This window comes from Heptranchias perlo, chromosome 23 (assembly GCF_035084215.1).
Source record: "Heptranchias perlo isolate sHepPer1 chromosome 23, sHepPer1.hap1, whole genome shotgun sequence".
In the NCBI taxonomy this organism is placed as follows: domain Eukaryota; kingdom Metazoa; phylum Chordata; class Chondrichthyes; order Hexanchiformes; family Hexanchidae; genus Heptranchias; species Heptranchias perlo.
In genome coordinates this window covers 31132303-31160248 of record NC_090347.1, presented here as the reverse complement: position 1 = coordinate 31160248, position 27946 = coordinate 31132303, and the positions used below count along the sequence as shown (strand labels likewise).

At 42.0% G+C, this 27946-nt stretch overlaps 1 protein-coding gene across 1 annotated transcript; it reads left to right on the top strand.

Annotated features, from left to right (window-relative positions):
* The first annotated feature begins 104 nt into the window (after nucleotides 1–104).
* On the top strand, nucleotides 105–27946 carry LOC137341226 (ketosamine-3-kinase-like). The gene is made up of 6 exons (XM_068004297.1): nucleotides 105–286; nucleotides 14098–14249; nucleotides 15604–15695; nucleotides 16492–16574; nucleotides 26733–26855; nucleotides 27320–27946. Exons 1-6 carry the CDS (start codon nucleotides 146–148, stop codon nucleotides 27656–27658), a joined length of 930 nt encoding a protein of 309 aa, XP_067860398.1. The 5' UTR covers nucleotides 105–145; the 3' UTR covers nucleotides 27659–27946.

Genomic DNA, 27946 nt, shown 5'->3' with positions numbered 1-27946 from the left:
CAAGATTTCGATTTGTGGTGACGGATATCATGTTAATAGGGAAAACATGCTTTTAAAAAAAATAGTATCAGGCGGTCCATTTGCAGCTTCTTGTCAAGGTCCCTATGGTCTGGTTGATCCAGTGATCACTACGCAGAGATTGAAGATGGAGAGTTTGCTGAAACGGGAGCTGAACACAGCTGTTCTGAGAGAGCTGGGATACGCAGGGGGCGGGTGTATTAGCCAAGGGCAGAGTTATGAGACGGATTCAGGAAGAGTGTTTGTCAAAGTCAATCACAAAAGCCAGGTTAATACATTTCCTTTCCGGTTTGTATGAATGTTTGTTATGGTGTGTGCTGTGGGGGGAGGGCCTGTTAGAAACATTCAAGCGCTGCAGGGAGTGCTGCTGCATAGTAATCCCTCCTGGCAAAGGTCTGAACTATGAGGAATCCTGGAAGCATTTAAAAAAAAAACAAATTTGATGTTGCACAGGAGGAAGTTTAGGGCTTTTCTGGATAGATAAATTTAGATGGGGCCAAATTAAGGTTGCTAACGCTGGTTGGACATATTCCTGGAGGTTTCTTTACCCTTTTTCCCATTTCCAATATTTATATAACTAACTAATAAATGAAAATGTTCAAAGAAAATGAAAAAATAGTATTTTTTCAGTGCCCCTCTGATTTTTTTTTCTTCTTGGGTTGCTTGCAACAGTGTCCAGGAGATTAATTTTCAATTCCTGGAGGGTTGGCAACCCCAGGTTGAATAACTGCCTTCATTTACAATGATGTTGTGATGTTTGAATGGTGATATAAAAGTGGGAGGGAAATAGTGTTACATAGCAGTGTTTTAGGCTGAGAGAATCGGGAGAGCAGAACCAGCATGCACAACTGTATACTCTTTCAGTAAATACAATACTTAATTAGTGGGACATTTTTTAAAAATGTGTATTTGTACACTTAGAAATAATATAAGAAGTATGAAGGGGGAAGTTAGAAAAAATTTGTTTCATGCTAAAGATTTTTAAAATATGGAATAGATTATCACAAGTGGCTATTGAAGCTGATTCAATCACAATGTTAAAGAGGGAGTTGAATAATTGAAAAATATTAAAGCGTATTGGGAAAAGAGCAGGAAAATGGGACTAAAGTAGATTGCTACAGGGTGGAGGGAGCAATGGCAGAGCCACAATGGGCCAAAATGGCCTTTTTCTGTGCTTAAATATATACTTCAAAAAGTTTTGTGTGTCTTATTGAAAATATAAACCTTGTTATGTTTGTCTCGGTGTGCTTCATTTCTGTTGTACTATAAACATCTTGATAAAATTGGTAGGTAGGTTTGTTCAGCAATAGAAATGGATTTCTTAGAACAGTGCATAACACTACCTGTTGATTGAGGTGTGAAGATCGGAATGTGTAAGTAAATGGAAAATGTGAAATGAAGTCCTTGTCTAGTTACGATGCTCTAGGGATCATGAGTATGGGACAGGCTCGATGGACCAGCTGGTCTTTTCCTGCCCATTGTTTTCATATGTTTGTAAATGAATGTAAAATGTAGGTCCATGAGAATGGATTTAATCCTATGGCTTTCATTTGTGTACCCTGCTGTACAGTTAGTAATGTGTAGGTTAAATTTTATTTTGGATGTGAAGAGATGCAGAAATAATGTGTAAATAAGAATTTTCCATAAAGTCTCAAAAGAAGATGGATTTTATTTACATAGAATTAAATAAATGTGCAGCACAGGAACAGGCCATTCGGCCCAACAGGTCCATGCCGGTGTTTATGCTCCACACGAACTTCCTCCCTCCCTACTTCATCTAACCTTATCAGCATATCCTTCTATTCCTTTCTCTCTCATGTTTATCTAACTTCCCCTTAAATGCATCTATGCTAGTCGCCTGAACTACTCATTGTGGTAGCGAGTTCCACATTGTAACCACTCTCTGGAATTCTCTTGAATTCCCTATTTGATTTATTGGTGACTATCTTATATTTATGGCCCCTTGTTCTGGTCTCGCCCGCATGTGGAAACATCTCTACGTCTACCCTATCAAACCTTTTTATAATCTTAAGACCTCTATCAGGTCTCCCTCAGTCTTTTTTCTAGAGAAAAGAGCCCCAGCCTGTTCAATCTTTCCTGTTAGGTATAACCCCTCAAGTTCTGGTATCATCACAGTAAATCTTTTTTGCACCTTCTCCAGTGTCTCCAGATCCTTTTCATAATATAGAGAACAGAACTGTTCACAGTACTCCAAGTGTGGTCGAATCAAGGTTCTATACAAGTTTAACATAACTTCTGCTTTTCATCTCTAGAAATAAACCCCAGTGCTTGATTTTTTATAGCCTTATTAACCTGTGTTACTACTTTTAGTGATTTGTATATCTGTACTCCCAGATCCCTCTGCTCCTTTACCTCATTTAGACTCTTACTATCCAAGCAGTATGTGTTCTCCTTATTTTTCCTACCAAAATGTAATACCTCACACTTACCTAATTGAAATTCATTTGCCAATAACACCCCATTCTGCTAGTTTATTAATGTCTTTTTGCATTTTGTTGCAGTACTCCTCAGTATTAACTATACCTCCCAATTAGGTGTTGGCCTCAAATTTTGAAATTGTACTTCTGATTCCTAAGTCCAAATCATTTATATAAATGGTGACCAACAGTGGTCCCAGCACTGATTCTTGTGCAACACCACTTCCCACCTTTTGCCAGACTGAGTAACCACCTTTAACCACTACTCTCTTCTTTTTAGTAGCCAACTTGCTATCCGTTCTGCTACTTGTCCCCTGACTCCATGTGTTCTGATCTTGATCATGGATCTACTATGTGTGCTGTAAATTTCCAAAGAATAAAGTTAGTTTTTTGTGTTTTTTTTCTCCATCTCTCCTGAAATTCCTAACTATTGCTCAGCTACAGTTTCATTGGGCTTCAAGGCAGATTGTCATTTTTGGGACAGGAAAGATTTGTGCATAAAGATTAAGTTAAATACAAGCAATACAAGATTTATCCACAAGAGGGCAAAAACATTTCCTAACATTTGAAATGTGACAATACCTATTTAAATTACTGTTGCTTTTCTGTTTCATTCCTAACCTAATGCTTTCTTTTTTGAGATATGTCCGTTAGTTACAAACACAATTAAAGAGTTCCTTGATGGCTGAGCAAGTTTATGCAATGATGAGCGGAGCCATGCAGATCCCAGTACTATATTTGGCCTTTAGGCTAGGGAGGGGAAAATTGGCCAGGGTTCCTATTCCTGACTGCTGCTCAACAAGCCCTTGCTGACTTATCTCTGGGTGAGGCTGAACAGGATTTTCCCATTATAAAGCTACCTGCCACATTGTGCCTACAGCTGCATGCCTCCAGCACTAATTAGAACTTCATAAGATAGGGAAGCTGTACATTCCCATTCCCATACCTATAGCATCACTAATGCATTCTGAAGGAAGTTTGTCCTGACTATCTGTGGGCAACCCAGGAGATCCACTTAAAAATATTCAGAATGACTGGTGCCAACTGAATAAATACCAGTTTTAATTTGTGCACCTATTAACATATTCATTTGGTCACCAAGAAAGATTCCTAAATAATAAGACCAATTAGCTAATAAAACCTTTTCTATGAAGATTGGTGTTTCATAACCAGAAGAAGAAACTACAGAGCCCATCAGCACTTTCATTTATCACTTTCCACAGAGTCAAACAACATTATTATATTCACTCATCTAATGTAAATATTTACAAGAAACTGAACTAGTACAAGGAATCTTTATAAGCCTGCAAATTAATAATAAAAAACGAACCCATAATTGTAAAACTCAACTCACATAGTTGAAAGGTGTTTCTGCTCCAAAATGTGCTATGACACAAGTTTGTCTTGTGTGATTCTTTATACACATATCTGAGTTGTTGCCATCCCATTGACAGGAAGACAGGCAGATGCCAGATACTTCTGAAGCAGGAGAGAGGAAAATGAATTGAAAACCAGTCAGTAAAGGCAGTATGTAGCTGAACACCATAGACTAGAGATCTCAGATTCGATTGCTGCCCTGCGAAATTGACTGATCTTATCATGCAGAACAGTATTGGTGCCATAGCTGTTCTTACTACCCCTGGGTTAGAAAAGGGAAAATCAACCAAAGTCACAAATGACAGTTTCTGTGACTGTGGTTCATTATCCTTCCTCCACCTCTTCGCAGCCTTAATATGGTTGATGACGCCATCCTCCTCTTATCGCTCCAGCTAAGTGGTTGGTTCCAGTCATACCTATCCGATTGTAACAGAGCATTTCCAGCAATGATTTGTCTTCCTGCTCCTGCAACGTTGCCCCTGGAGTCCCCTGAGGATGTATCCTCGGCCCCCTTCTCTTCCTTATTCATGTGCTGCCTGTTGGCGACATCACCAATAGACATGGTGTCAGCTTCCACATATACACTGACAACACCCAACTCTATGTCTCCACCATCTCTCTTGACCCCCTCCAACTGCATCTGTGCTGTCAGGTTGCTTGTCCAACATCCAATCTCGGATGAGCTGAAATTTCCTCCAGCTAAACATTGAGAAGACTGAAGCCATCATCCTTTAGCCCCCACCAAAAACTGTAACCATGCCACCAATTTTATCCTCCTCCCTGGCCATTCCCAGACTTAACCAGACTGCTCGCAACCTCAGTATCCTATTGAACTTCGAGCTGAGTTTCTGACCCAATATCCTCTCCATCACAAAGACTGCCTACTTCCAGAACATTGCCTTCATCTGCCTCCACCTCAGCCTATCTGCTGCTGAAACCCTCCATGCCTTGTCATCTCCAGACTTGAATATTCTAATGCTATCCTAGCCAGCCTCCCAACCTCTGCCCTTTGTAAATTTCAACTCATCCAACACTCTGTTGCTTGTATCCTGTCCCACACCAAGTCCTGCTTGCCCATTACCCTTGTCATCACTGACTTACCTTGGCTCCCGGTTCCCCAACACCTCAAATTTAAAATGATCATCCTCATCTTTAAATCCCTCCATGGCCTTGCCCCTTCCTATCCCTGTATCTTCTCTAGCCATACTTCCACCCTGCAACTCTGTGTTTGTCTGACTCTGTTCTCTTGTGCACCCGATCATTGACAGTCATGCCTTCAGTTGCCTAGGCCCCATGCTCTTGTATTCCCTCCCTAAACTCCTCTGCCTCTCCACCTCCCTCTCCTCCTTTAAGACCCTCCTTAAAAGCCAACTCTGAGCAAGCATTGGTCGCCCCTTCAGATATCTTCTGTGCCATTTTTATTTCACCTCTGTGAATCACCTTGGGATTTTTTTCTACCTTAAAAGTGCTATATAAATGAAAATTGTTGTTAAAATGGACTCCCCAGTAATGCATACAATACTCCAACTGTGTCTAACTAATGCCTTATAAAAATTTAACATCAGTTCATTTGCTTTTATGTTCATGACTCTATAAAACCCACAATTCTATGCCCCTTTTTATGGCATTTTCTACTTGTGTTCCGACTTTTAAAGATCTATATATCTGTATCGAGAATCCCAGGTGCTCTACGTTCCTCCACTGCATTGAACAGCTTTTGCCACCTATCTTTTGCATTCCTCCTCAGAGTTTGCTATGTCCCCAAATTTGGTATTATCAGTAAACTTCTGTATCATTTTTCTTGTGCCTATGTCCACATCACTTAAGTAAATGATGTGCCAGCTTGGCTCAATCATAGCACTGTCACCTCTTGAGTCAGAAGGTTGTGGTTTCAAGCCACACTGCAGGATTTGAGCACCTAATCTCGGCTGACTAATGTAGTATTGAGGTAATTTTGCATTGTTGGCAGAGCCGTCATTCAGATGAGACATTAAGTCCAAGACCCATCTTCCTGTTCGTGTGAAAATAAAATATTTCACGGCACTTTTTCAAAGAACAGGGAGCTCTCTCTATGTTCTGGGCAACAGTCATCCATCTACCAACACCACCAAAAGAAATTAACTAGTTATTTATCTCATTTGCTGTTTGTGAACCTTGCTTGCTTAATGAGTATTTTGCTTCAGTTTTTACAGAATAAGGTGAAAGTATGGCTGCAGGAGTACCTGAGGAGAATGTGGAAGAGTGACTACTAGAGATAAATATTCAAAAATTTTGTTTTAAAGAATAACCATTGTTGTTTTCCCAGCTTATCTCTTTCCCGTTTGTGGAACAATGGTGTAACAATTGGAACCCTCCAATCCTTTTGCCCAATCTTCTTTCCAAAGAATTTTGAAAAATTGTAATTCATACCCGTGACATCTCCCCAACTTCCTTCCATATTCTGGGTTACATTCCTCTGGGCCTGTTGATTTCTTCTTTTAGTCCTTAACGTTTGAGTATTTATCTCGAGTAGTCACTCTTCCATGACCTCCTCAGGTACTCCTGCTGTAGTCCCACTTTAAGAACATAACAGAAGAAATAGGAGCAGGAGTCGGCCAGATGGCCCCTCTAGCATGCTCCGCCATTCAATCAGATCATGGCTGATCTTCGACCTTCTGTAAAAACTGAGGCAAAATACTCATTAAGCATCACTGCCATTCCCTTGCTTTTGAGTACAAGATCATCTGTTTCATCTCTGGTCCCACTCTTTTAACAATTTGGTTGGATGAAATAAAAAGGTGGCAGGGTTGGTAATCTGGAGGGCCGTTTTGATCTGAACCCATCTTGTGATGAAATCTGGAGATATTTTTTCTGGTTGTGTATATCTTTAAAATGTAATGACCAACTGTTCTGCACTATGGTTTTAAAACCAAAAATGGCTTGCAGATTTTAGATAATCTTATCCTTTGATCTGCAACAGAGTTAGGTTGAAGTATGTGCAAAAGACAGCTGCTCTGCATGCTTAATTGTTGGCTGGAGATACGTAAACATTTGTGGGCTGGTGTGCCTGTCTTGAATCAGGATAATGTTTGTCAAGCCATATGTTGTCGTCTGTAGTGTCTTTTATAATGGTTTTTGTATTTAATTTTGTCCGGAGTAATATTAAGAGATTATCATTGTGCTATGTGAAAATAGATTACTTTACTGTTGCTTCTTCAGTGTACAACATCCTCCAGCAATTCAGTAGATTTAAACATCAAAAAGAATTTGAGCGCATCGACTGTCTTTCCTTGCTGAGAGAGGGACCTCACTAAAATCTGAAGGAGAGAAAATCTCAGGAACACCAAGTCTATGCTGGAGTGAGAAATGGAGTTTGCATTCACAAGTACTTTATCAAGAACTTGGCAAAACGGACACTTAATTTTCACTTTGTCGCAGGAAGATTGAATGGATTAAAAAAAGCCTTTATGTAGGCTGAGTATTTCATTTATGTTCAGCATCTCTATCCTTGGCATTAATATAATCATGATGTTTCTCTGTGTTTAATTTGTAAATAAATACTGTAGCTAATTCTAGTCAGTAATAGTTCAGAGCTGTGGTGATGTTTTGTTTGTTAAATAGACTAAATATGCAGCATGAGCCAATGTGAAGTCCAATATAGAGTATGCCATAATTGGGTTCATTGATAAATTTAGGTTGTGGAAACCATGCGAGGGCAAAGTAAGTAAGAAGAGTATTTCTAGATTTTGGGGAGGAGGTCTGATCACAGATAGCACTGTACCACTATTGAAAGAGAAAACAGTACTGTTCTTAAAAAAAATCTGAATTGTAACAATGGTGAATATTCAAACTCACTTCCTGACTCACTTGTCAATGTGTTAGTAACTGAATCCAAGTTTGTGCTGTGAATTTAATTTCACAGTACTTCACTGCTTAAGGAATTTACAAGGTGCCATCTAGTCACATCTGAAGAGAGGCAAGAACATGACCTAACACCCTCCATCCGTGAAATAATTAATTTCTAGCTGTATATTATATCCAAAAAATTTCACTTTGTGGTGAGCTTATTAGTCCATGGGAACCATATTTTATCAGTCATGTGGCTAGCAAGGACAAATCAGGTATGAGAACCAAAACGCAAATAGTAACCAATTCTGCACCAGCTCCCCAAGTGACTCTAGACCTAGTCTATCCGTTCCTGGCAAAGTGGCCTCACTTTCCCTGGCCTCTTCTTGCTTACTGCTCACTATAAATGCCTGATAATGTTCTCATTATCAGGCCCTGGCTTTCCCGCAATTGGTGCCTGTTCTCAGTTCTCTGGGCCTGTGTCACCTCTTGTCATCTCCCTGTAAGCAATGCCACAGGAGATCATCTAGTTTAAAAATAAGATGAAACTCTATTTAGAATGGTTATTCCCACAACTTTTCCACAAACAGAATAATGTATTTACCAATTATGCCTGGTTCTGTTCTGAGGTAGTTGGAATAACTGGCTAACCAATGCTTTGTAACCTCCTCCAGCCCTACAACCCTCCGAGATTTCTGCGCTCCTTTAATTCCGACCACTTGCGCCTCCCCGATTTTCATTGGTGGCCGTTTCTTCAGCTGCCTAGGCCTTAAACTCTGGAATTCCCTCCCCAAATCTCTCCGCTTCTCTACCTTTCTCTTCCATTAAGACGCTCCTTAAATCCTACCACTTTGATCACGCTTTTGGTCACCTTTCCTAATATCTCCTTACGTGGATCGGTGTCATATTTTGTTTGATAACACTCCTGTGAAGCGCCCTGGGACGTTTTACTACGTTAAAAGCGCTGTGTAACTGCAAGTTGTTGTTGTTTGGTTCCTGAAAATAATCAATTTTAGCACATGCTCTGCATAAGATGACGGTCAAGGAATTAAATGTCTGCAAGATATCTGGACTAGATGGGTTACACTGTTGAATCCACAGTGAAATGAGAGGAGAAAAAGATGAGGCTGGTAAATAGTTTTCAGAGTTCCATAAACCAAGGAGTTGTAACTTAATCTGGAGAATTTTATCCAGTTATTCAAAAATGGAGTGAATCGTGAAACGAGGAATCCTAGCCTAAATCGGTAATGGGGATAACACTTAACGACACCTTACTGGATGTTATCAGTGCTCATCTAAAAAGCACTGAAACGTACCTCATAAATAGCTGGAATTCTATAAAGGTATAACTAAGTCAGTTGATAAGGGCTATCCAATGGAAAATATTTACTTGGATTTTCAGAAGACATAATAAAGTTCTGCATATGAAGCTTTTAAAGAAGATCAAGTTTAATGGTATTAATAACAAATGAGTTATTCTGGCATTTTGCTCAATTGACCCAAAGCAATCAAATCAAAATAAGGCAAGAAGGAGTGCCGAGGGTAAGTCAGTAAGTATTTAGTTCATTGTTTAGTGTTTTAGTGTCAGATAAACAGTAAAATGCCTTAAAGCTAAACAAACAGTTTAAATAACTTAGTTAATAGGGCAGGACAACTGGGGCCCATCACATGCATATCCTGTGCCAGGTGGGAACTCCAGAACACTTCATGTGTCCTGGAAAACCACATATGCAGGAAGTGCTGCCAACAGCTTGAGCTCAGAATTTCTGAGCTTGAGGGGCAGCTGTGTCACTACAGTGCATACAGGAAGCTGAGAGTTTTGTGGATAGCACGTTTCAGGAGGTGGTTACCCCGCAGCTACAGAGAGTTGGGGCAGAGAGGGAGTGGGTGACCACCAGAAAGACTAGGAGGAACAGGCAGTGCAGGAGTCCACTGGGAGTGTGACACTCGCAAACCGATATTCAGTGTTGAATACCAGTGAGGGTGTTGACACTTCGGGGGAGTGCATTCAGGAGCAAATCCATGGCACCATGGTAGACTTAGCTGCAAAGGGGGGGGCAAAAGAAATGCTGCTGTTATAGGGGATTCGATACTCGGGGATAGACAGGCGTTTTTGAAACCGCCGACGTGAGTCCCGTGTGGTGTGTTGCCTCCCTGGTGCCAGGGTAAAGGACATCACTGAGAGGGTGCAGAACTTTTTGAGGGGGGAAGGGGAACAGCCAGTAGTCATGGTCCATGTGGGAACCAATAACATAGGAAGGAAAAGGATTGAGGTCCTGTTTCAGGAGCTAGGGAGGAAGTTAAAAAGCAGGACCTCAAAGATAGTAATCTCTGTATTACTCCCAGTGTCACTTGCTAGTGAATATAGGAATAGTAGGATAAGACAGGTTAATGCGTGGCTGGAGCAATGTTGTTGGAGGGAGGACTTCTGATTCCTGGGGCATTGGGACCAGTTCTGGGGCAGGAGGGATCTGTTCAAGATGGACGGGGTGCACCTCAACAGAGCTGGGACCAATGTCCTTGCAGGGAGGTTAACTAGTGCTGTGGGGGAGGGTTTAAATTAATTTGGCTGGGGAAGGGGCACCAGGATAAAACACAGAGAAGCAACAAGTTGCATGGAGGACTGGGAGGGACAAGTAGCACTGCAGTAAAGAATAGTTCAGAAATAGGAGGGATCAAACAGGGCAATGCGAGGTAGTCTAAGATGAGATTGGAGTGCATGCGCGTAAATGCACGTAACTTGGTAAATAAGGTTGGTGAGCAACAGGCTCAAATTGCCACATGGGACTATGATATAGTGGCAATAACAGAGACCTGGCTCAGTGAAGGGGAGGATTGGGTACTTAGTATTCCTGGCTACAAGGTATTCAGGAAAGATAGGGAAGGAATGAAAGGAGGGGGGAGTGGCAGTATTGATCAAAGAAACTATTATAGCACTGGAAACGGATGATGTAGTTGAGGGGTCAAAGACAGAATCTATTTGGTTAGAATTAAGGAATAATAGAGGAGCCATTATACTACTGGGTCTATACTATAGGCCACCAAATAGTGCGAAGGAGATAGAGGAGCAAATTTGCAAGCAAATTACAGAAAGATGCAAGAACTATAGAGTAGTGATAATGGGGGACTTCAATTATCCCAATATAGACTGGGACAGTAATAGTGTAAGGGGCAAAGAGGGGGAGGAATTCTTGAAATGTGCTCGAGAACTTTCTGGAACAGCGTGTTTCCAGCTCAACCATGAAGGAAACAGTGCTGGATCTAGTTCTGGGGAATGAAGTGGGGCAGGTGGAGCATGTTTCAGTAATTTAGAATAATTATGGAAAAGGACAAGGAACAATCAAATGTGAAAATGCTTAACTGGAGGAGGGCAAATTTCAGTGAGTTAAAAAGGGATCTTGCCCAGGTGGATTGGAATCAAAAATTGGCAGGCAAAACAGTAATTGAATAATGGGAGGCCTTCAAGGAGGAGTTGGTTTGGGTTCAGAGTGGACACACCCCTACAAGGGGGAAAGGAAGGGCATCCAAAGATAGAACTCCCTGGATGACTAAAGATATAGAGGTTTAAATAAAACAGAAAAAAGAGGCTTATGACGAATGTGAGGTTCATAATACAGTAGAGAACCAGACTGAATAGAGAGGACATCTAAAAAAAGGAATAAGAGGGGCAAAGAGAGAGTATGAGAATAGATTAGCAGCTAACATAAAAGGGAACACCCAAGTCTTTTATAAACATATAAATAGCAAAAGGGTAGTCAAAGGAAGGGTGGGACCGATTAGGGACAAAAAAGATCTTCTTGTGGAGGCAGAAGGCATGGCTGAGGCACTAAATGAATACTTCGCATCCGTCTTCACTAGAGAAGAGGATGCTGCCATTGTAGCAGTAAAGGAGGAGGTAGTAGCGATATTGGATAGGATAAAAATTGATTTTTAAAAATTCATTCATGGGATGTCGGTATCACTGGCGAGGCCAGCATTTATTGCCCATCCCTAATGAAGAGGTACTTAAAAGATTGTCAGTATTCAAGGTAGAAAAGTCACCCGGCCCAGATGGGATGCATCCTAGGTTACCAAGGGAAGTAATGGTGGAAATTGCAGAGGCTTGGCCATAATTTTCCAATCCTCCTTAGATATGGGGATGGTGCGGAGGACTGGAAGATTGCAAATGTTACACCCCTGTTCAAAAAAGGGGAGAGGGATAAACCCGGCAATTACAGGCCAATGAGCCTAACGTCGGTGGTGGGGAAACTTTCAGAGACAATAATCTGGGACAAAATAAATTGGCACTTGGAAAAGTACAGGCTAATAAATGAAAGTCAGCACGAATTTGTTAAAGGAAAATTGTGTTTGACTAACTTGATTGAATTCTTTGATGAAGTAACGGAGAGGGATGATGAGGGTAGTGTGGTTGATGTATATATGGACTTTCAAAAGGCATTTGGTCAAGTGCCACATAATAGACTTGTTAGCAAAATTAAAGCCCATAGGATTAGAGGGACAGTGGCAGCATGGATACAAAATTGGCTAGGGGACAGAAAGCAGAGAATAGTGGTGAACAGTTGTTTTTCAGACTGGAGGGAAGTATATAGTGGTGTTCCCCAGGGGGCAGTATTAGGACCACTGCTCTTTGATATATACTAATGACTTGGACTTGGGTATAATTTCAATGTTTGCAGATGACACGAAACTCGGAAATGTAGTAAACAATGTGGAGGACATAAACAGACTGGTGAAATGGGCAGACACATGGCAGATGAAATTTAATACAGAGAAGTGTGAAGTGATGCATTTTGGTAGGAAGAATGAGGAGAGGCAATATCAACTAAATGGTACAATTTTAAAGGGGGTGTAGGAACAGAGAGACCTGGGGTTGCACATACACAAATCTTTGAAGGTGTCAGAACAAGTTGACAAGGCTGTTAAAAAAACCATATGGGATCCTGGGCTTTATTAATAGAGGCATAGAGTACAAAAGCAAGGGAGTTACCTTTTTAAATTACTGATTAGGCTTCAGCTGGAGTCTTGTGTTCAATTCTGGGCACAACACTTTAAGAAGGATGTCAAGGCCTTAGAGAGGACACAGAAGAGATTTACTAGAATGATGCCAGGGATGAGGGACTTCAGTTATGTGGAGAGACTGGAGTAGCTGGGGCTGTTCTCCTTTGAACAGAGGTGTTCAAAATCATGAACGGTTTTGACAGAGTAAATAAGGAGAAATTGTTTCCAGTGGCAGAAGGTTCAGTAACCAGAGGATACAGATTTAAGGTGATCGCCAAAAGAGCCAGAGGCGACATGAAGAAACATTTTTTTACCCAATGTGTTATAATGATCTGAAATACACTGCCAGAAAGGGTAGTGGAAGCAGCTTCAATAGCAACTTTCAAAATGGAATTGGATAAATACTTGAAGGAAAAAAATTTACAGGGCTATGGGGAAAGAGCAGGGTAATGGGATTAATTGGATAGCTCTTTCAAAGAGCCAGCACAGACACGATGGCCTCCTCCTATGCTGTACCTACTATCATACTGTGACCCACACAGTGCAGACATTTCACAGAACTTTATGTTGGAAGTTTATCTGTGGTAGGTCACCTTCTTCAGGAGATGTCCAGTCAGAATTTGTATCATGGCAAATTGTACATTGTCTGCAATTATGGTAATATAGTCCTTGTTTGGCAACATTCTGTTACATACATTGTACTTAGCTCTTAATTGTTTAATTTGATTTATTCGGACTGCAGTCATTGCATTCTGCTGATAAGGAGGTCCAAGTGCCTGCTGTCCAACTGGTGAGGGCTCGTACCTGCACTTAGCAGTTGTTTAATGGCCAACTCGTGACTCTACTCCTTGGAGGGAGAGAGGTATGTGGAATCTTTTTGGAGTCAAGGTAACTCCAACGTTGCATGCCTGGTGACGGAAGTTTGGGACAAAGTCGGCTCTCTGGGGCAGACTCTGTAATCTGATATCGAAACCAGCAGATTTGCATTACTTCAGGACACTGCTGATGGATGGTTGGCAAGCCAGCCTGGCTCACTAATGCATCCTGGCTGGAGTTGTCCTATCACTAGAAGCAGGTATTCTTCCCACTCAGTTCCAGATAACTTTGCAAGCCAGTGTCCCACAGGTAGGCTTCTTCTAGCTGGACAAGCAGTGGAAAGCTTAACAGTGCTCCATACTGGTAAGAAATGTGCTTTTAGCTGCTCAAGATCCTATACCCATTAACAATTAACTCTGCATTTGAATGGAATGCAAGAGAAAGAGTTCCAGGCAGTGAGACTGCATGGGTGAGAGTTCCAAAGGGAGCTGTGTATGAAATTTTGCAACTGGGTCTCTCAAGTTTTTTATGCTTTGATAGACAATGTTGGTGATGCTTTAAATACTTTTGTTCTTGAAATTATTGGTGATCATCATAGTCTGACTATCCAAATTATTTAAAACAGGCCAGAAAAATGTTTGATGGTGAAATGGCAAGTCTGGAGGCGATCTTGAAAACCAACACGGTGAAAGTACCAAAGCCAGTGAAAGTGATCAACCTTGCGGATGGTGGAGCAATGTTTGTTATGGAGCATTTAGATATTCTCAGTTTAAACAAGTAAGCCATAAAACTGAAAAATTTCATTATCATCTCACGCCATCATTAGTCCAATCTGAACATGCCAATTTATTAATGGAAACTAAACACATAATTTCCAAGTGAAAAGCTGATTTTTGTTTCATGAGTTGGGAGGCTAACTTGGGTCTGGAAGTAAAAGTTGGGATTCCACTCCTTACTGATGTAATTGCAACGAAAAGAAAAAGCTGTAGACATAATGTATGCTTCCATTTTATTATTTGTGAATACAGCAACGTGTTATTATGTCTGAGTTGAGCATAGATTAGTACCATGCTCAGAATAAATTATTTTCTAATAAGCTTGTAGTGATTGCATCAAAAGTATTAACTATTTGGCTACATGATCATGAATAAATGGCTAGACTGCTGCATGCACTCATGTCTGCCACCTTCACAAAAGTGTGAAAATGGTATGAAACATTTTCCAACTCCTTAGTTATATATTTGCTATTAAGTATACGGAAGAGTGATTTCAACGATACAGACTTGTTTTTGGGGTCAGGTGACTGTTAGAATCACTGAAGCCTCAAACTGTTGGTTTATGATGTTCTTCGCACTTTTTGATCAGATTACTGCCCTGGGTTTCTTTTCTCTCCATTATACATAATTGGTTTTGGAATTTCAGTGATCAGCTGCTTAGCATTTAATCATAAATTTGTAATTACGATGTCACAGTCCTTATTTTTCAGTGTGAATTTAATCAGGTTAAAACAGTACGGTGCAACTATTGTCACAAAAGTAGGTTAGAAATAAAGTATAAAACTAAAATGTGTATTGATTATAAATCCAGGTATCAGAGTGATTTCAGGGCTCTGATTTCTTTGGTTTGACATTTGTATAATGATGTAGTTGCACTAAGGTTTTAGATCTGCTGTGACTTAATTACAGGTACTCTGTGACACAGGCGACGGAATAGAGCAGTAAGTTGGGGAGCACATGGAGGAGATGAGTCAGGGATGCAACATGGAGCCTGGGACTGGAGCAGTTAGGAAAAGTGGGAGGTGGAATGGGAACACACAACCAAAATGAAACAGGGATGGAATGGGTTCAGTTTCCTGATACCAGGTTAGAAGTGTAAGTATGACACATATTTGTATCTGTGACAAAGTGTGGTGGACATGCACTAGACACAAGACTTTTAAAAACAATTCTTTTTAATTATTTGTTTTGTTGTGTCTTATAAATAGTACTGAATAGGCAATTAACAATGATGCCTTAGACTCAGTTGCATCATTTGCTCAAGGTAAAAAAATAATGTTTCTTCTTGGTTTGCTTGTTACAAATGCTTTTCGAAAATGTGTTGCTATTTCCAATTCTGGTGGGTTTTTTTCTAGACACATGGTTACATTAGGAGAACAGCTGGCAGATCTGCATCTGCACAATGCAAAGTTTCAGGAGCAGCAGAAGAGAGATGCACAGACTGTTGGTAAAGTATTTAACTTTGCCCTAATCTATGTAACCTATGTAACTTTCTGTTTGATAAATTATAAAACTCAGAGTCGTAGATGTCTTTTAGTGACATCAATAACTAAAGATGGGGAAAAATCACACCTGGTGGTTGTGGATGGCTTTTGAAGTTTCTGCAATCCTTTTTGTACAAATGGGAGGATACATTGTAGGATGCTGATGCTTTAAGAGTTATGTGCATTGTGTCCCTCTTTAAGAGAGTAAAAGATTTATTTTCATTGATTCATCACAATAGATAGGATCTTCTGAGGAAAGGGTACAATCATGTGTGACTGTGAAATATTGTAATTTACCATTGAGCAGGTGAGGAACTACAAATGACATATTAAGGTCGTTCTTGTTTTTGTTTATGAAACTTTGGGAAAGGTTACTAGTTGACACATTGCACTGCTTTACAGAAGACTGGAATCATTACCGGTTCAAAGTAACATTGAAATGTATGTTTTAATTTTAATTGAATGAGCTAGAGTTATTTAGCATGGCATCAACACATAATTCCATAAGATATGGAATGTACATTTTGAACAGGGGATTGTACTATTTTTATAATGGTTTAATGTATTTAAATTGTTTAAGTGAACACAAAGTATACAGTTGCTTAAATAACTGACGTGTAGAGGTAGATGATACAGTTTATGGTTTCAAAACTAATATTAGAAGATTACATGAACATGGAATGTGCAAAACTGGTCAGTTGTACCACATAAAAAGTATAAAGACATTGGTCTAAATATGTTTTTTTTTGTCTGCGATAGGCAAGGGGCCAGGGCAGTCTGCAATCCAGTATGTGGACAAGTTTGGGTTTCATACCATTACCTGCTGTGGTTACATTCCACAGGTAGGCTGATTTTTCATTTCCTTGCACATATTTAGAACTTTAAAATGCTCAGATGGGTTCTTCAAAGAGTACTGTAAAAATAGTGGATATTTAAAAATACACATTTATATGTCAAAGAAAAAACTTGCAATTATATAGTGCCTTTCACGACCTCAGGATGTCCCAAATCGCTTCCTAGCCTATGTAGTACTTCTGAAGTGTAGTCATTGTTATAATGTAGGGAAATGCGGCAGCCAATTTGTGCACAGCAGCACTACAACAGCAATAACATAAATACCAGATAATCTGTTTTAGTGATGTTGGTTGAGGGATAAATGTTGGTCAGGACACTGGAGGAACTCCCTTGCACTTCAGATACTACGATGGGTCCTTTATGTCCACCTGAGAGGGCAGATGGGGCCTCAGTTAACATCTCACCTGAACGACAGAATAATAGGGAATACAGGGAGATACAAGTAGTGACAGAGTACATTTTCGTTTATTCAAAAAACAAGTCCTTGTCTTTTACACAAGCAGATTATATCCATATATTCTAATGTATGGATAACAACCATATCTAGAACTGATTTACAAATAAAGTAACTGCAAAATGGACCTTCCTATGAAATTCAAACATAGGTGCCTTGTCTTTATGAATCTTATAGAATGATTGTACATCTGTCATTAAGCTAACTTTGATTAATAAAATACATAATAAGTTGAATAAATAATAGCTTGAAATAAGAACATGATAACTAGGAGCAGGAGTAGGTCATACGGCCCCTCGAGCCTGCTCCGCCATTCAATAAGATCATGGCGAATCTTCTACCTCAACTCCACTTTCCCGCCCCATCCCCATATCCCTTGATTTCCTTAGTGATCAAATATCCATCGATCTCAGTCTTGAATATATTCAACAACTGAGCATCCACAGCCCTCTGGGGTAGAGAATTCCAAAGATTCATAACCCTCTGGGTGAAGAAATTTTTCCTCATTTCAGACCTAAATGACCGCCCTCTTATCTTGAGACTATGACCTCTGGTGCTAGACCATGACCTCTAGTTCTAGACTTTCCAGTCAGGGGAAACAGCCTTTCAGCATCTACCCTGTAAAGCCCTTAAAGAATTTTATACGTTTCAATGAGACCACCTCTCCAGAAAATATCGTCCCATTCTACTCAATCTCTCCTCATAGGACAACCCTCTCATCTAAGAAATCAATCTAGTGAACCGTTGTTCACTAAATATACTGTTGTATGACTTTAGAGCACCAGTATTTGTTGCAGTGATGGGTTGTGGAGTCATATCAGTGATTTACCACACCTATCAAATTCTTGATATTAGCTTCACTGTTGTAAGTGCCCAGTGGCTAGGTGCTTTCTTGCAGGGAAGGAGGGATTATTGGGCAGAGGGGGCGAGTTATTCCACGCTTGCTTACATTCTGAAATAGCTAATGAAATGTGTTTTGTTCTCTGAAAATTGCAATCGAGATACTATTCATGCTAAAAGATTTTGAACAGAATGAGGATGAGATAAAGGACTTGGGAGCTGTTGGTGAACCAGGGTTGGAGAGAGAAAGAAAATCACAAGTTCAAAATTAATCAACTGCACTGCAGAAACTGGCCATGTAATAGCCAAAATGGTCATTGTATGAACAGTAAACTGGATGAGCCAAATATCCTGGGATTGGCTGTATCTCCTGCAGCCTTCCTTTTTTTCAACCTCACCTGGAATTGTGCCTAACTCTGGAACCCTGCCATCAGGATGTGATTTCAGTTCATTTTCTCTTGGGTCTCCCAGCTCTTTGCCATCTCAGTGGCCTTTTCCATTGAGGGAGGGATGTCCTGATCCTGGGATCTGCTATGTTGGCAGCCTGCACAGGGCAATGTGGCTGCTTTAGGGCCAGAGTGCCTGGGGGATTCCAGCTAAATTGGGGGGGAATTAATGCCCTGCAGACGCCTATCCGGGCCCTTTCCCTCCATGTGCTGCAGGAGTTCCTCAGGGCAGTGTCCTCGGCCCAACCATCTTCAGCTGCTTCATCAATACCTTCCCTCCATTATAAGGTCAGAAATGGGGATGTTCGCTGATGATTGCACAGTGTTCAGTTCCATTCACAACCCCTCAAGTAATGAAGCAGTCCGAGCCCACATGCAGCAAGACCTGGACAACATCCAGGCTTGGGCTGATAAGTGGCAAGTAACATTCGCACTGGACAAGTGCCAGGCAATGACCATTTCCAACAAGAGAGAATCTAACCACCTCCCCTTGACATTCAACGGCATTACTGTCGCCGAATCCCCCACCATCAACATCCTGGGGGTCACCATTGACCAGAAACTTAACTGGACCAGCCATATAAATGCTGTGGCTACAAGAGCAGGTCAGAGGCTGGATATTCTGCAGCAAGTGACTCACCTCCTGACTCCCCAAAGCCTTTCCACCATCTACAAGGCACAAGTCAGGAGTGTGATGGAATACTCTCCACTTGCCTGGATGAGTGCAGCTCCAACAACACTCAAGAAGCTCGACACCATCCAGGACAAAGCAGCCCGCTTGATTGGCACCCCATCCACCACCCTAAACATTCACTCCCTTCGCCACCGGCGCACAGTGGCTGCAGTGTGTACTATCCACAGGATGCACTGCAGCAACTCGCCAAGGCTTCTTCGACAGCACCTCCCAAACCCGCGACCTCTACCACCTAGAAGCACAAGAGCAGCAGGCACGTGGGAACAACACCACCTGCACGTTCCCCTCCAAGTCACACACCATCCTGACTTGGAAATATATCGCCGTTCCTTCATCGTCGCTGGGTCAAAATCCTGGAACTCCCTTCCTAACAGCACTGTGGGAGAACCTTCACCACGCAGACTGCAGCGGTTCAAGAAGGCGGTTCACCACCACCTTCTCAAGGGCAATTAGGGATGGGCAATAAATGCCGGCCTCGCCAGTGACGCCCACATCCCATGAACGAATAAAAAAAAATGCTAATGTTCGAACTGCTGGGGGTGGGGGGGCAGCGCAGGGGGGCGTGGGTAGGGGGCTGTTATCAGCTCATCGGTACCTGATGTACTGGTGGAGTAGGGTTGCCAACTCTGGTCGAAGGCATTCCTGGAGGTTTGACCACATGATGGTCTGACCACATGACATCTGACCATGTAATGTTGGATCACAGGACATCTGATCAAATGACTTCTACAAATATTGTTGGATTTACCTTATAAAAGTTGGGTCTCCTGTAGTTCAAAAATTTTATTTGTGGTTTCACACCAGCAGCTGTTGTGTGAGAAGTTCCAAGAACCAGGAGGCCACCCATGAGCAGGCGAAGAGAGGAAACCAAGGGCAGGGAAAAGGGGAAACAATTATCTCCATCTCTTCCCCCCCCAAGCCTCCGTTTCCCAGTCTCCATCTCTCCCCGAGCTCCCCAGGATAAATTCCCAGGGCCTGATAATCTGCATCCCAGAGTACTAAAAGAGGTAGCCATGAAAATAGTGGATGCATTAGTTGTCATCTTCCAAAATTCTATAGATTATGGAACAGTTCCTGCAGATTGGAGGGTGGCAAATGTAACCCCACCATTTAATAAAGGAGGGAGAGAAAAAACAGGGAAAAACAGACAAGTTAGCTTAACATCAGTAGTAGGGAAAATGCTACAGTCTATTATAAAAGATATGATAACAGGACACTTAGAAAATATCAACAGGATTAGACAAGGTCAACATGGATTTATGAAAGGGAAATCATGTTTGACCAACCTACTGGAGTTTTTTGAGGATATAACTGGTAGAATAGATGAGGGAGAACCAGTGGATGTGGTTTATTTAGATTTTCAGAAGGCCTTTGATAAAGTCCCACATAAAAGGTTAGTGTGCACAATTAAAGCACATGGGATTGGTGGTAATATACTGGCATGGATTGAAAATTGGTTAACAGACAGGAAACAGAGAATAGGAATAAATGTTTTTTTTTCAGGGTGGCAGGCAGTGACTAATGGGGTACCACACGGATCAGTGCTTGGGCCCCAGCTATTCACAATAAATATCAATGATTTGGATGAGGGAATCAAATGTAATATTTCCAAGTTTGCTGTCGACACAAAACTAGATGGCATTGTGAGTTGTGAGGAGGATGCAAAGAGGCTTCAAGGCGATTTAGACAAGTTGAATGAGTGGGCAAATACATGGCAGATGCAGTATAATGTGAAATTATCCACTTCGGAAGGAGAAACAGAAAGGCAGAGTATTATTTAAATGGTGATAGATTGGGAAATGTTGATGTACAAAGCGACCTGGGTGTCCTTGTACACCAGTCACTGAAAGCAAACATGCAGGTGCAGCAAGCAGTTAGGAAGGCAAATGGTATGTTGGCCTTCATTGCAAGAGGATTTGAGTAAAGGAGGAAGGATGTCTTACTGCAGTTATACAGGGCCTTGGTGAGACCACACCTGGAGTACTGTGTGCAGTTTTGGTTTCCTTACCTAAGAAAGGATATACTTGCCATAGAGAGAGTGCAGCGAAGGTTCACCAGACGGATTCCTGGGATGGCAGGACTGTTGTATGAGGAAAGATTGGGTCGACTCGGCCTGTATTCACTCGAGTTTAGAAGAATGAGAGGGGATCTCATTGAAACATATAAAATTCTGACAAGGCTAGACAGACTGGATGCAGGGAGGATGTTTCCCCTGGCTGGGGGGTCCAGAACAAGGGGTCACAGTCGGGGTAGGACATTTAGGACTGAGATGAGGAGAAATTTCTTCACTTGGAGGGTGGTGAACCTGTGGAATTCTCTACCACAGAAGGCTGTCGAGGCCGAATCACTGAATATATTTAAGAAGGAGCTAGATAGATTTCAAGACACAAAAGGCATCAAGGGGTATGGGGAGAGAGCAGGAACATGGTATTGAGATAGAGGATCAGCTAATATCTTATTGAATGGTGGAGCAGGCCCGAAGGGCTGAATGGCCTACTCCTGCTCCTATTTTCTGTGTTCCTATGTTTGCCATTCCCCGGTCTCCTGCGGGCTCCCCCGTTCCCCGGTCTCCTGCGGGCTCCCCCGTTCCCCGGTCTCCTGCGGGCTCCCCCGTTCCCCGGTCTCCCGCGGGCTCCCCCGCCGCCATGTAGTCTTCTCTTCCTCTCCTCCCCAGTCCCCATTCCCCAGTCTCCCTCTGCCCCCAACTCTTGAGACTCCTGCAATCTCAGACTCTCTCCCACACCCCCCCCCCCTCCCGAAATGATTCCAGTGCACCTCCTCCCGTGATTTCAGAGCAGCCCCCACTTTGCGATTTCAGGCCCCCCCCCTGCAATTTTGGCCACCGCCCCCACGGCCCCCGGGCTGGCAGTTCCTGGCTTTTGTGGAATGGGGAGTTCTTTACCTAGCATCCATAGCAACAGAGGAACTGCTCTATCCTTGGGACAGCCGTGCAAGCATTCAATCCCAGAGATAGCGCTGTTTCTCTGCCGCTATGGATACTGGGTAAAGAGATCTCCATTCCACAAAAGCCTTTTCTTTCACCTGTTGCTGCCTTACACTTACCTGTGAGTCCCGTGTTTTAAGTTGTAAACGGATTTGATGCATTGAAGGCTGTCCATGGTTCGTAATTTGCGAGTGTCCGTGGTTTCAAAGTGCAGCTTGTATCTATTACAATGTAAGTTATTTGGGACTGTCAATAAGTGTCCCTTTTTTGCAGGTGTCTGTTCTTTGGGGGTGTCCGATTGTACAGGTTTCACTGTACAGTTCAGCACTACAATGTCATTCAGACCCCACCACTTATAGCGGGCGTCTTCGTGCGAACATGTTTTGCGCTACACGTGATGGCCAGTATAACGTGGCAGCGTTAATATAATTAAATATCATTGCACAAATAGCATCGATGGCTGGATACACTCTAGACTATCACTTAATAACCTAAACATTTGCCAAAAAGACTTTGAAACTCTTTTACCACCTCCATATGTGGGCAGAAAATAAGAGAAATAACATTAACTGTTCTGTACGATATATTATCATTGAAGTGATTAAAAGATTTCCTGTAGAAGATCTTATGCAAAAATAACCAATTGATCAACCCTTAATACGTGCAGCAGTTTTATGCAAGCTTTTGCAGAGTCTTTGCGAGGTTTCCCAGCACTGTTTTGTACCCACAGCAGTAAATCAGTCGCTTATAATGCCTTGAGCTTTGAGCAACGTGTATGCTCATCATTAGTTTAAAATTATATCGGCCATAATTTCAGTGGGATGAAAATAAAATAAAAAGTTGTTTTTCAAAAGAATATACTTTATTAAAGACTTCCAGAGGGTCTTTTATTACATTCGGTGCGAACGTGAGTAAACACAGCTGTTTCTGCCCGAAATAAACAGAGCACTTAAGATGCTCTAACCGGCAACTTTGAAATTGACATTAATGCAAATGGTTAATGGTTATCGCTTTTTGGCCGACATAAGCGACTGGCCATTTTAAACATGAACATTTTAAGTGATGGTGACTGTATTATTTTTAAGTGTATTCTTTGTAAATGCCTAATATCTGAATGACATTGTGCTCATTGAAATGCTGTTACAAGAGTGTAACGATTCTTGGAATGCCTTTCTTGGGGGAATTTATTAAGTAGGAAACACAGGGCTATCAAGAATAGGTACAAAAATTAAAGGAAAGAGAAGTGAGTTGTCTGATTAATATTCAAAGTAAAAAGCATTGGTCTGGATCAGAAAACGTATCACAGTTGATGCGTGTATGAAGTTCCAGAAATAATCAAACGAGCCGTAGAAACGGTTGCTGATTTTTAGATTGTATTGTGAATGATGTTCATGGGTTTGAAGCACCAGCAATGGGCCTTGAGAGTGTAGAAATTATGTAATGTCTGAATTTGGTAGCAAATGTATGGATTGTAGCACCAAGATTCAACATGATTTCAGTTAGGTCAGAAGACCCAGATCAAACACATCCAATCATTGAAGAGCAGCAATCAAGAAAGCAAATAGAATGCTGAACTATAGAGCTAAAAAAGTCGAGCACAAATCAGAGGAAGTCATGCTGAGATTGTATAGTGCAATGCTCAGACTTGAGTACTGGTTAATGAGACACAAGGAAGAGATTCAGGCCTTGGAGGCACTTCAGAAATAAGCCACAGAGCTGATTCTTAGGGGGTAATTTTAACGCCCAAGAATGGGTGGGTTTGGGGGCGGTTGGGCATTAAAAATAGTACATCATGGCTCCAACGCATCCACTTCCGGGTTTGACCCAGGCTTGTTTGGATGCACATGCGTGCAACACTCGGAAGTCCCACCCCTACTTAAAGCCGGCGGGCCAATCTTAAAGGGGCAATGTACCTTATTGAAATAGCTGAGGTACTTAATTTTTTGGGTATTGCAAAATTAAAACAACTTTAACCTTAACTGTTTGAATTTCCCATCGCTTCCGATTCACGTCAGGTGAAAGTGACGGGATGGGTCAGATTATTGTGGTTAGTGCCTTTATTGCATTGCCTGTGGGCCCGGAGGCGCAGGAGTGCTTCTTCCAGGCCAACAAGCTCACCTGGCGTGACATGACTGCATGATCGGCCAATCCCTCCTCCCCCTGATGCTGGGCCCCCCTCCCCTCTAATGCTGGACTCCCTTCCCCCGCAATGGAGGACTGCCCCAAATGGTGGCCCCCCCCCCAACTTCCAACTCTTCACCCAATCTCCGATCTCTTCAACATCTTTGACCGACCTAAGATTTCGTCTTCCGATCTCCAACCTCTTCGCTCGATTTCCGATCTCATCTTCCGATCTCGTCCACATCTTCACCCGACCTCCGATCTTGTCAACCCCGTTAAGCGACCTCCGATCTCTTCCTGGCATCAACCCCCCAGCCCCAATCTCCTCCTGGCATCAGGCCCCCGCCCCCCCCCCCCCCCCCCCCGATGTCCTCCATGGCCCACAATCCCATCCTCCCCCTTCTCCAATCCCCAGCCTTCCCACTTGACAGCTAGCCAGCCTGACAATCAGGCTGACTGCTGGGCATGAAGCCCGGAAGTAAAATTTTTTGATGTCATAAAGTCGTGGCCGATTACGCCCCCCCCCCCCCCCCGCCCGCCCCACTAGTCCCTTCCCGCCTCCATGTTAAAATCACACCCCAAGTATCAGATGACTAGAATTATAAGCTTTTCAGCTTTGAAAGTGAGTGACCGAGAGGCTACCTTACAAGAACATAAGAAATAGGAGCAGGAGTAGGCCATACAGCCCCTCGAGCCTGCTCTGCCATTCAGTAAGATCGTGGCTAATCTTCGACCTCAACTCCACTTTCCCGCCCCATCCCCATATCCTTTGATTCCCCTAAAGTCCAAAAATCTATCTATCTCAGCCTTGAATATACTCAATGACTCAGCATCCACAGCCCTCTGGGGTAGAGAATTCCAAAGATTCACAACCCTCTGAGTGAAGAAATTCCTCCTCAACTCAGTCTTTAAATGGCCGACCCCTTATCCTGAGACTATGCCCCCTAGTTCTAGACCCTCCAGCCTGGGGAAAACAACCTCTCAGCATCTACCCTGTCAAGCCCCCTCAGAATCTTGTATGTTATTATCGAGAATTATAGAGATATATAAGACAGTAAAAAGGTACATTCAGAAAATTACTTCAAACTAAACCATGTGAGTAGGACAGTACAATACGCACACTAAAATGATCAGTGGCTGCTTGGATCTCAATTTTTATTTTGACCTTCCTTGAAGATCAAACAGAGGCGGAGATCAACCATAAATGTTGAAAGAGTGTATATACATAGCGTTCAGAGTTCATCTGGAAAAAGGAAAGAATTTCAAAACAACAAGCAGTGTTTGCTGAATTTTCTTTAAAGCACTGATTTTAATAATGTTGGATCAAGGTTATTTCTGAGGAAGGAGCAATGTTATATTTGTATTTCGTATGAAACAGTAATAAGTGATATACTGCATAAACCAAAAGAACAATCTAATTCTTATAGCTTCTGGTTCTTTGATTGCTGATTTTATTCAGTGAAGACTTTTGAAGTAATCCAGGTTAGCCAGAATGGTGAAAACTGCACACATGATAGCTGTTTAGTCCAAGAATATTTACAGGTCTCCAAGTGCATTGTGAAAGATGCCTTTTGGAGACCACAAAACTTTGAAGAAGGAAACCTTTCTTCAAGAAATTGCATAAATTGTTCAGGTACAAAAATTGGGCAATTGTACATGTTCTGTGAAGCAGTTGGGTTTTCTCAATTTGTGCATACTTATGGTCTGCAGAATAGAAAAACACAATACTACCACCATCAAATGTTTTTTTTTATTCGTTCATGGGATGTGGGCGTCGCTGGCAAGGCCGGCATTTATTGCCCATCCCTAATTGCCCTTGAGAAGGTGGTGGTGAGCCGCCTTCTTGAACCGCTGCAGTCCGTGTGGTGAAGGTTCTTCCACAGTGCGGTTAGGAAGGGAGTTCCAGGATTTTGACCCAGCGACGATGAAGGAACGGCGATATATTTCCAAGTCGGGATGGTGTGTGACTTGGAGGGGAACGTGCAGGTGGTGTTGTTCCCATGTGCCTGCTGCTCTTGTCCTTCTAGGTGGTAGAGGTCGCGGGTTTGGGAGGTGCTGTCGAAGAAGCCTTGGCGAGTTGCTGCAGTGTATCCTGTGGATGGTACACACTGCGGCCACAGTGCGCCGGTGGTGAAGGGAGTGAATGTTTAGGGTGGTGGATGGGGTGCCAATCAAGCGGGCTGCTTTGTCCTGGATATTGTCGAGCTTCTTGAGTGTTGTTGGAGCTGCACTCATCCAAGCAACTGGAGAGTATTCCATCACACTCCTGACTTATGCCTTGTAGATGGTGGAAAGGCTTTGGGGAGTCAGGAGGTGAGTCACTCGCCACAGAACACCCAGCCTCTGACCTGCTCTTGTAGCCACAGTATTTAAATGGCTGGTCCAGTTAAGTTTCTGGTCAATGGTGACCCCCAGGATGTTGATGGTGGGGGATTCTCTTTTCTGGTATTGTGGTCTGTATTTGCTGAAAGTAAAAAGAATATGTTTATAATATAAAATGCAGATTATATTGGCTGTATAGTAACTGCTCTGTGGGTAGAAAGTGTTCTATTTTTTGTCAAGCAGAACACTATTTGTAAGACAAATATTGAACTAAAATAAATTCTTTAGGCATCTTCTTTCAAATCTTCAATTTTCTTTCATCAGAATAATGACTGGCAGAGTGACTGGGCTAACTTCTTTACTCGCCAACGACTTCAGATCCAGTTGGATTTAATTGAAAAGGAATATGGTGACCGTGAAGTCAGGGACCTCTGGTCAAAACTCCAGGTACAGATACCGCGACACACAAACTTTTAATACTGAAACCTAGCCAAGCAACTTAAATAAATGTGGGACAATAATCTCAACAAGCTGAAAAGATTACTGTACCAAATTATTTATTGATTCTTACAGACTGTATCATTGTGATTTCCATAATTAAAAATTTGGCTTTGTTGGGAACACACTCACCTCAGAGTCAGATGTTTGTGGGTTCAACCCCTATTACTAGATCAAGTACTGTCCATGATGGCAGCTCACTTGGATTCCACCTCTAATTCCTTCTCCTGTTGGGAGATTGGTTCCTTTACCTTACAGCCCAACAGAGGTTGGGGACTCACTGTTTTGGGGGAATGATAAGCATACACCCATACTTAATACAGTTAATGGATGCATCAATGAGCTACACCCCCCAGACCACAATTCATACCTCCTCTTTACATTACATTAATTGTTGACGTTTTGCTTTCCAGTTGAAGATACCTGATCTATTTCGTGATATAGAAATTACGCCAGCTCTCCTTCATGGAGACCTATGGGGAGGAAATATTGGACAAGTAGAAGACGGTCCAGTCATTTTTGATCCAGCCTCTTTCTATGGTCATTCTGAGTACGAGCTGTCAATATCTGGAATATTTGGAGGGTTCAGCACAGCCTTCTATACAGCATACCATAACAAAATTCCCAAAGTACCGGGGTTTGAGAAGCGACTGAAACTTTACCAGCTCTTCCATTACCTGAATCATTGGAATCATTTTGGGACAGGGTACAGAGGATCATCAGTAAGCACCATGAAAGCTTTAGTTAAGTAATCATATTAATAACAATCCTACTGTTGGATCAAATGGTACTAAAAATAATCCGTGTCTGATCACAAATAATGTCGGTGCTTTAAGTGACTTGAAAAAAATTACATGGCAAGAAACAAGTATTTGAAAGAAGGCATGTTATTTAATACACTTAGTATTGACTGAACAAGGTTTCATTGGACATTAAAGCTTGAAATTTAGCTGTAATTTCACATTTCAAAATAACATTCGCAATAACAATGTGGCTGTAAAGCAAATAAAGTGTGATAACTGGCAAGTTCGAAATATTAA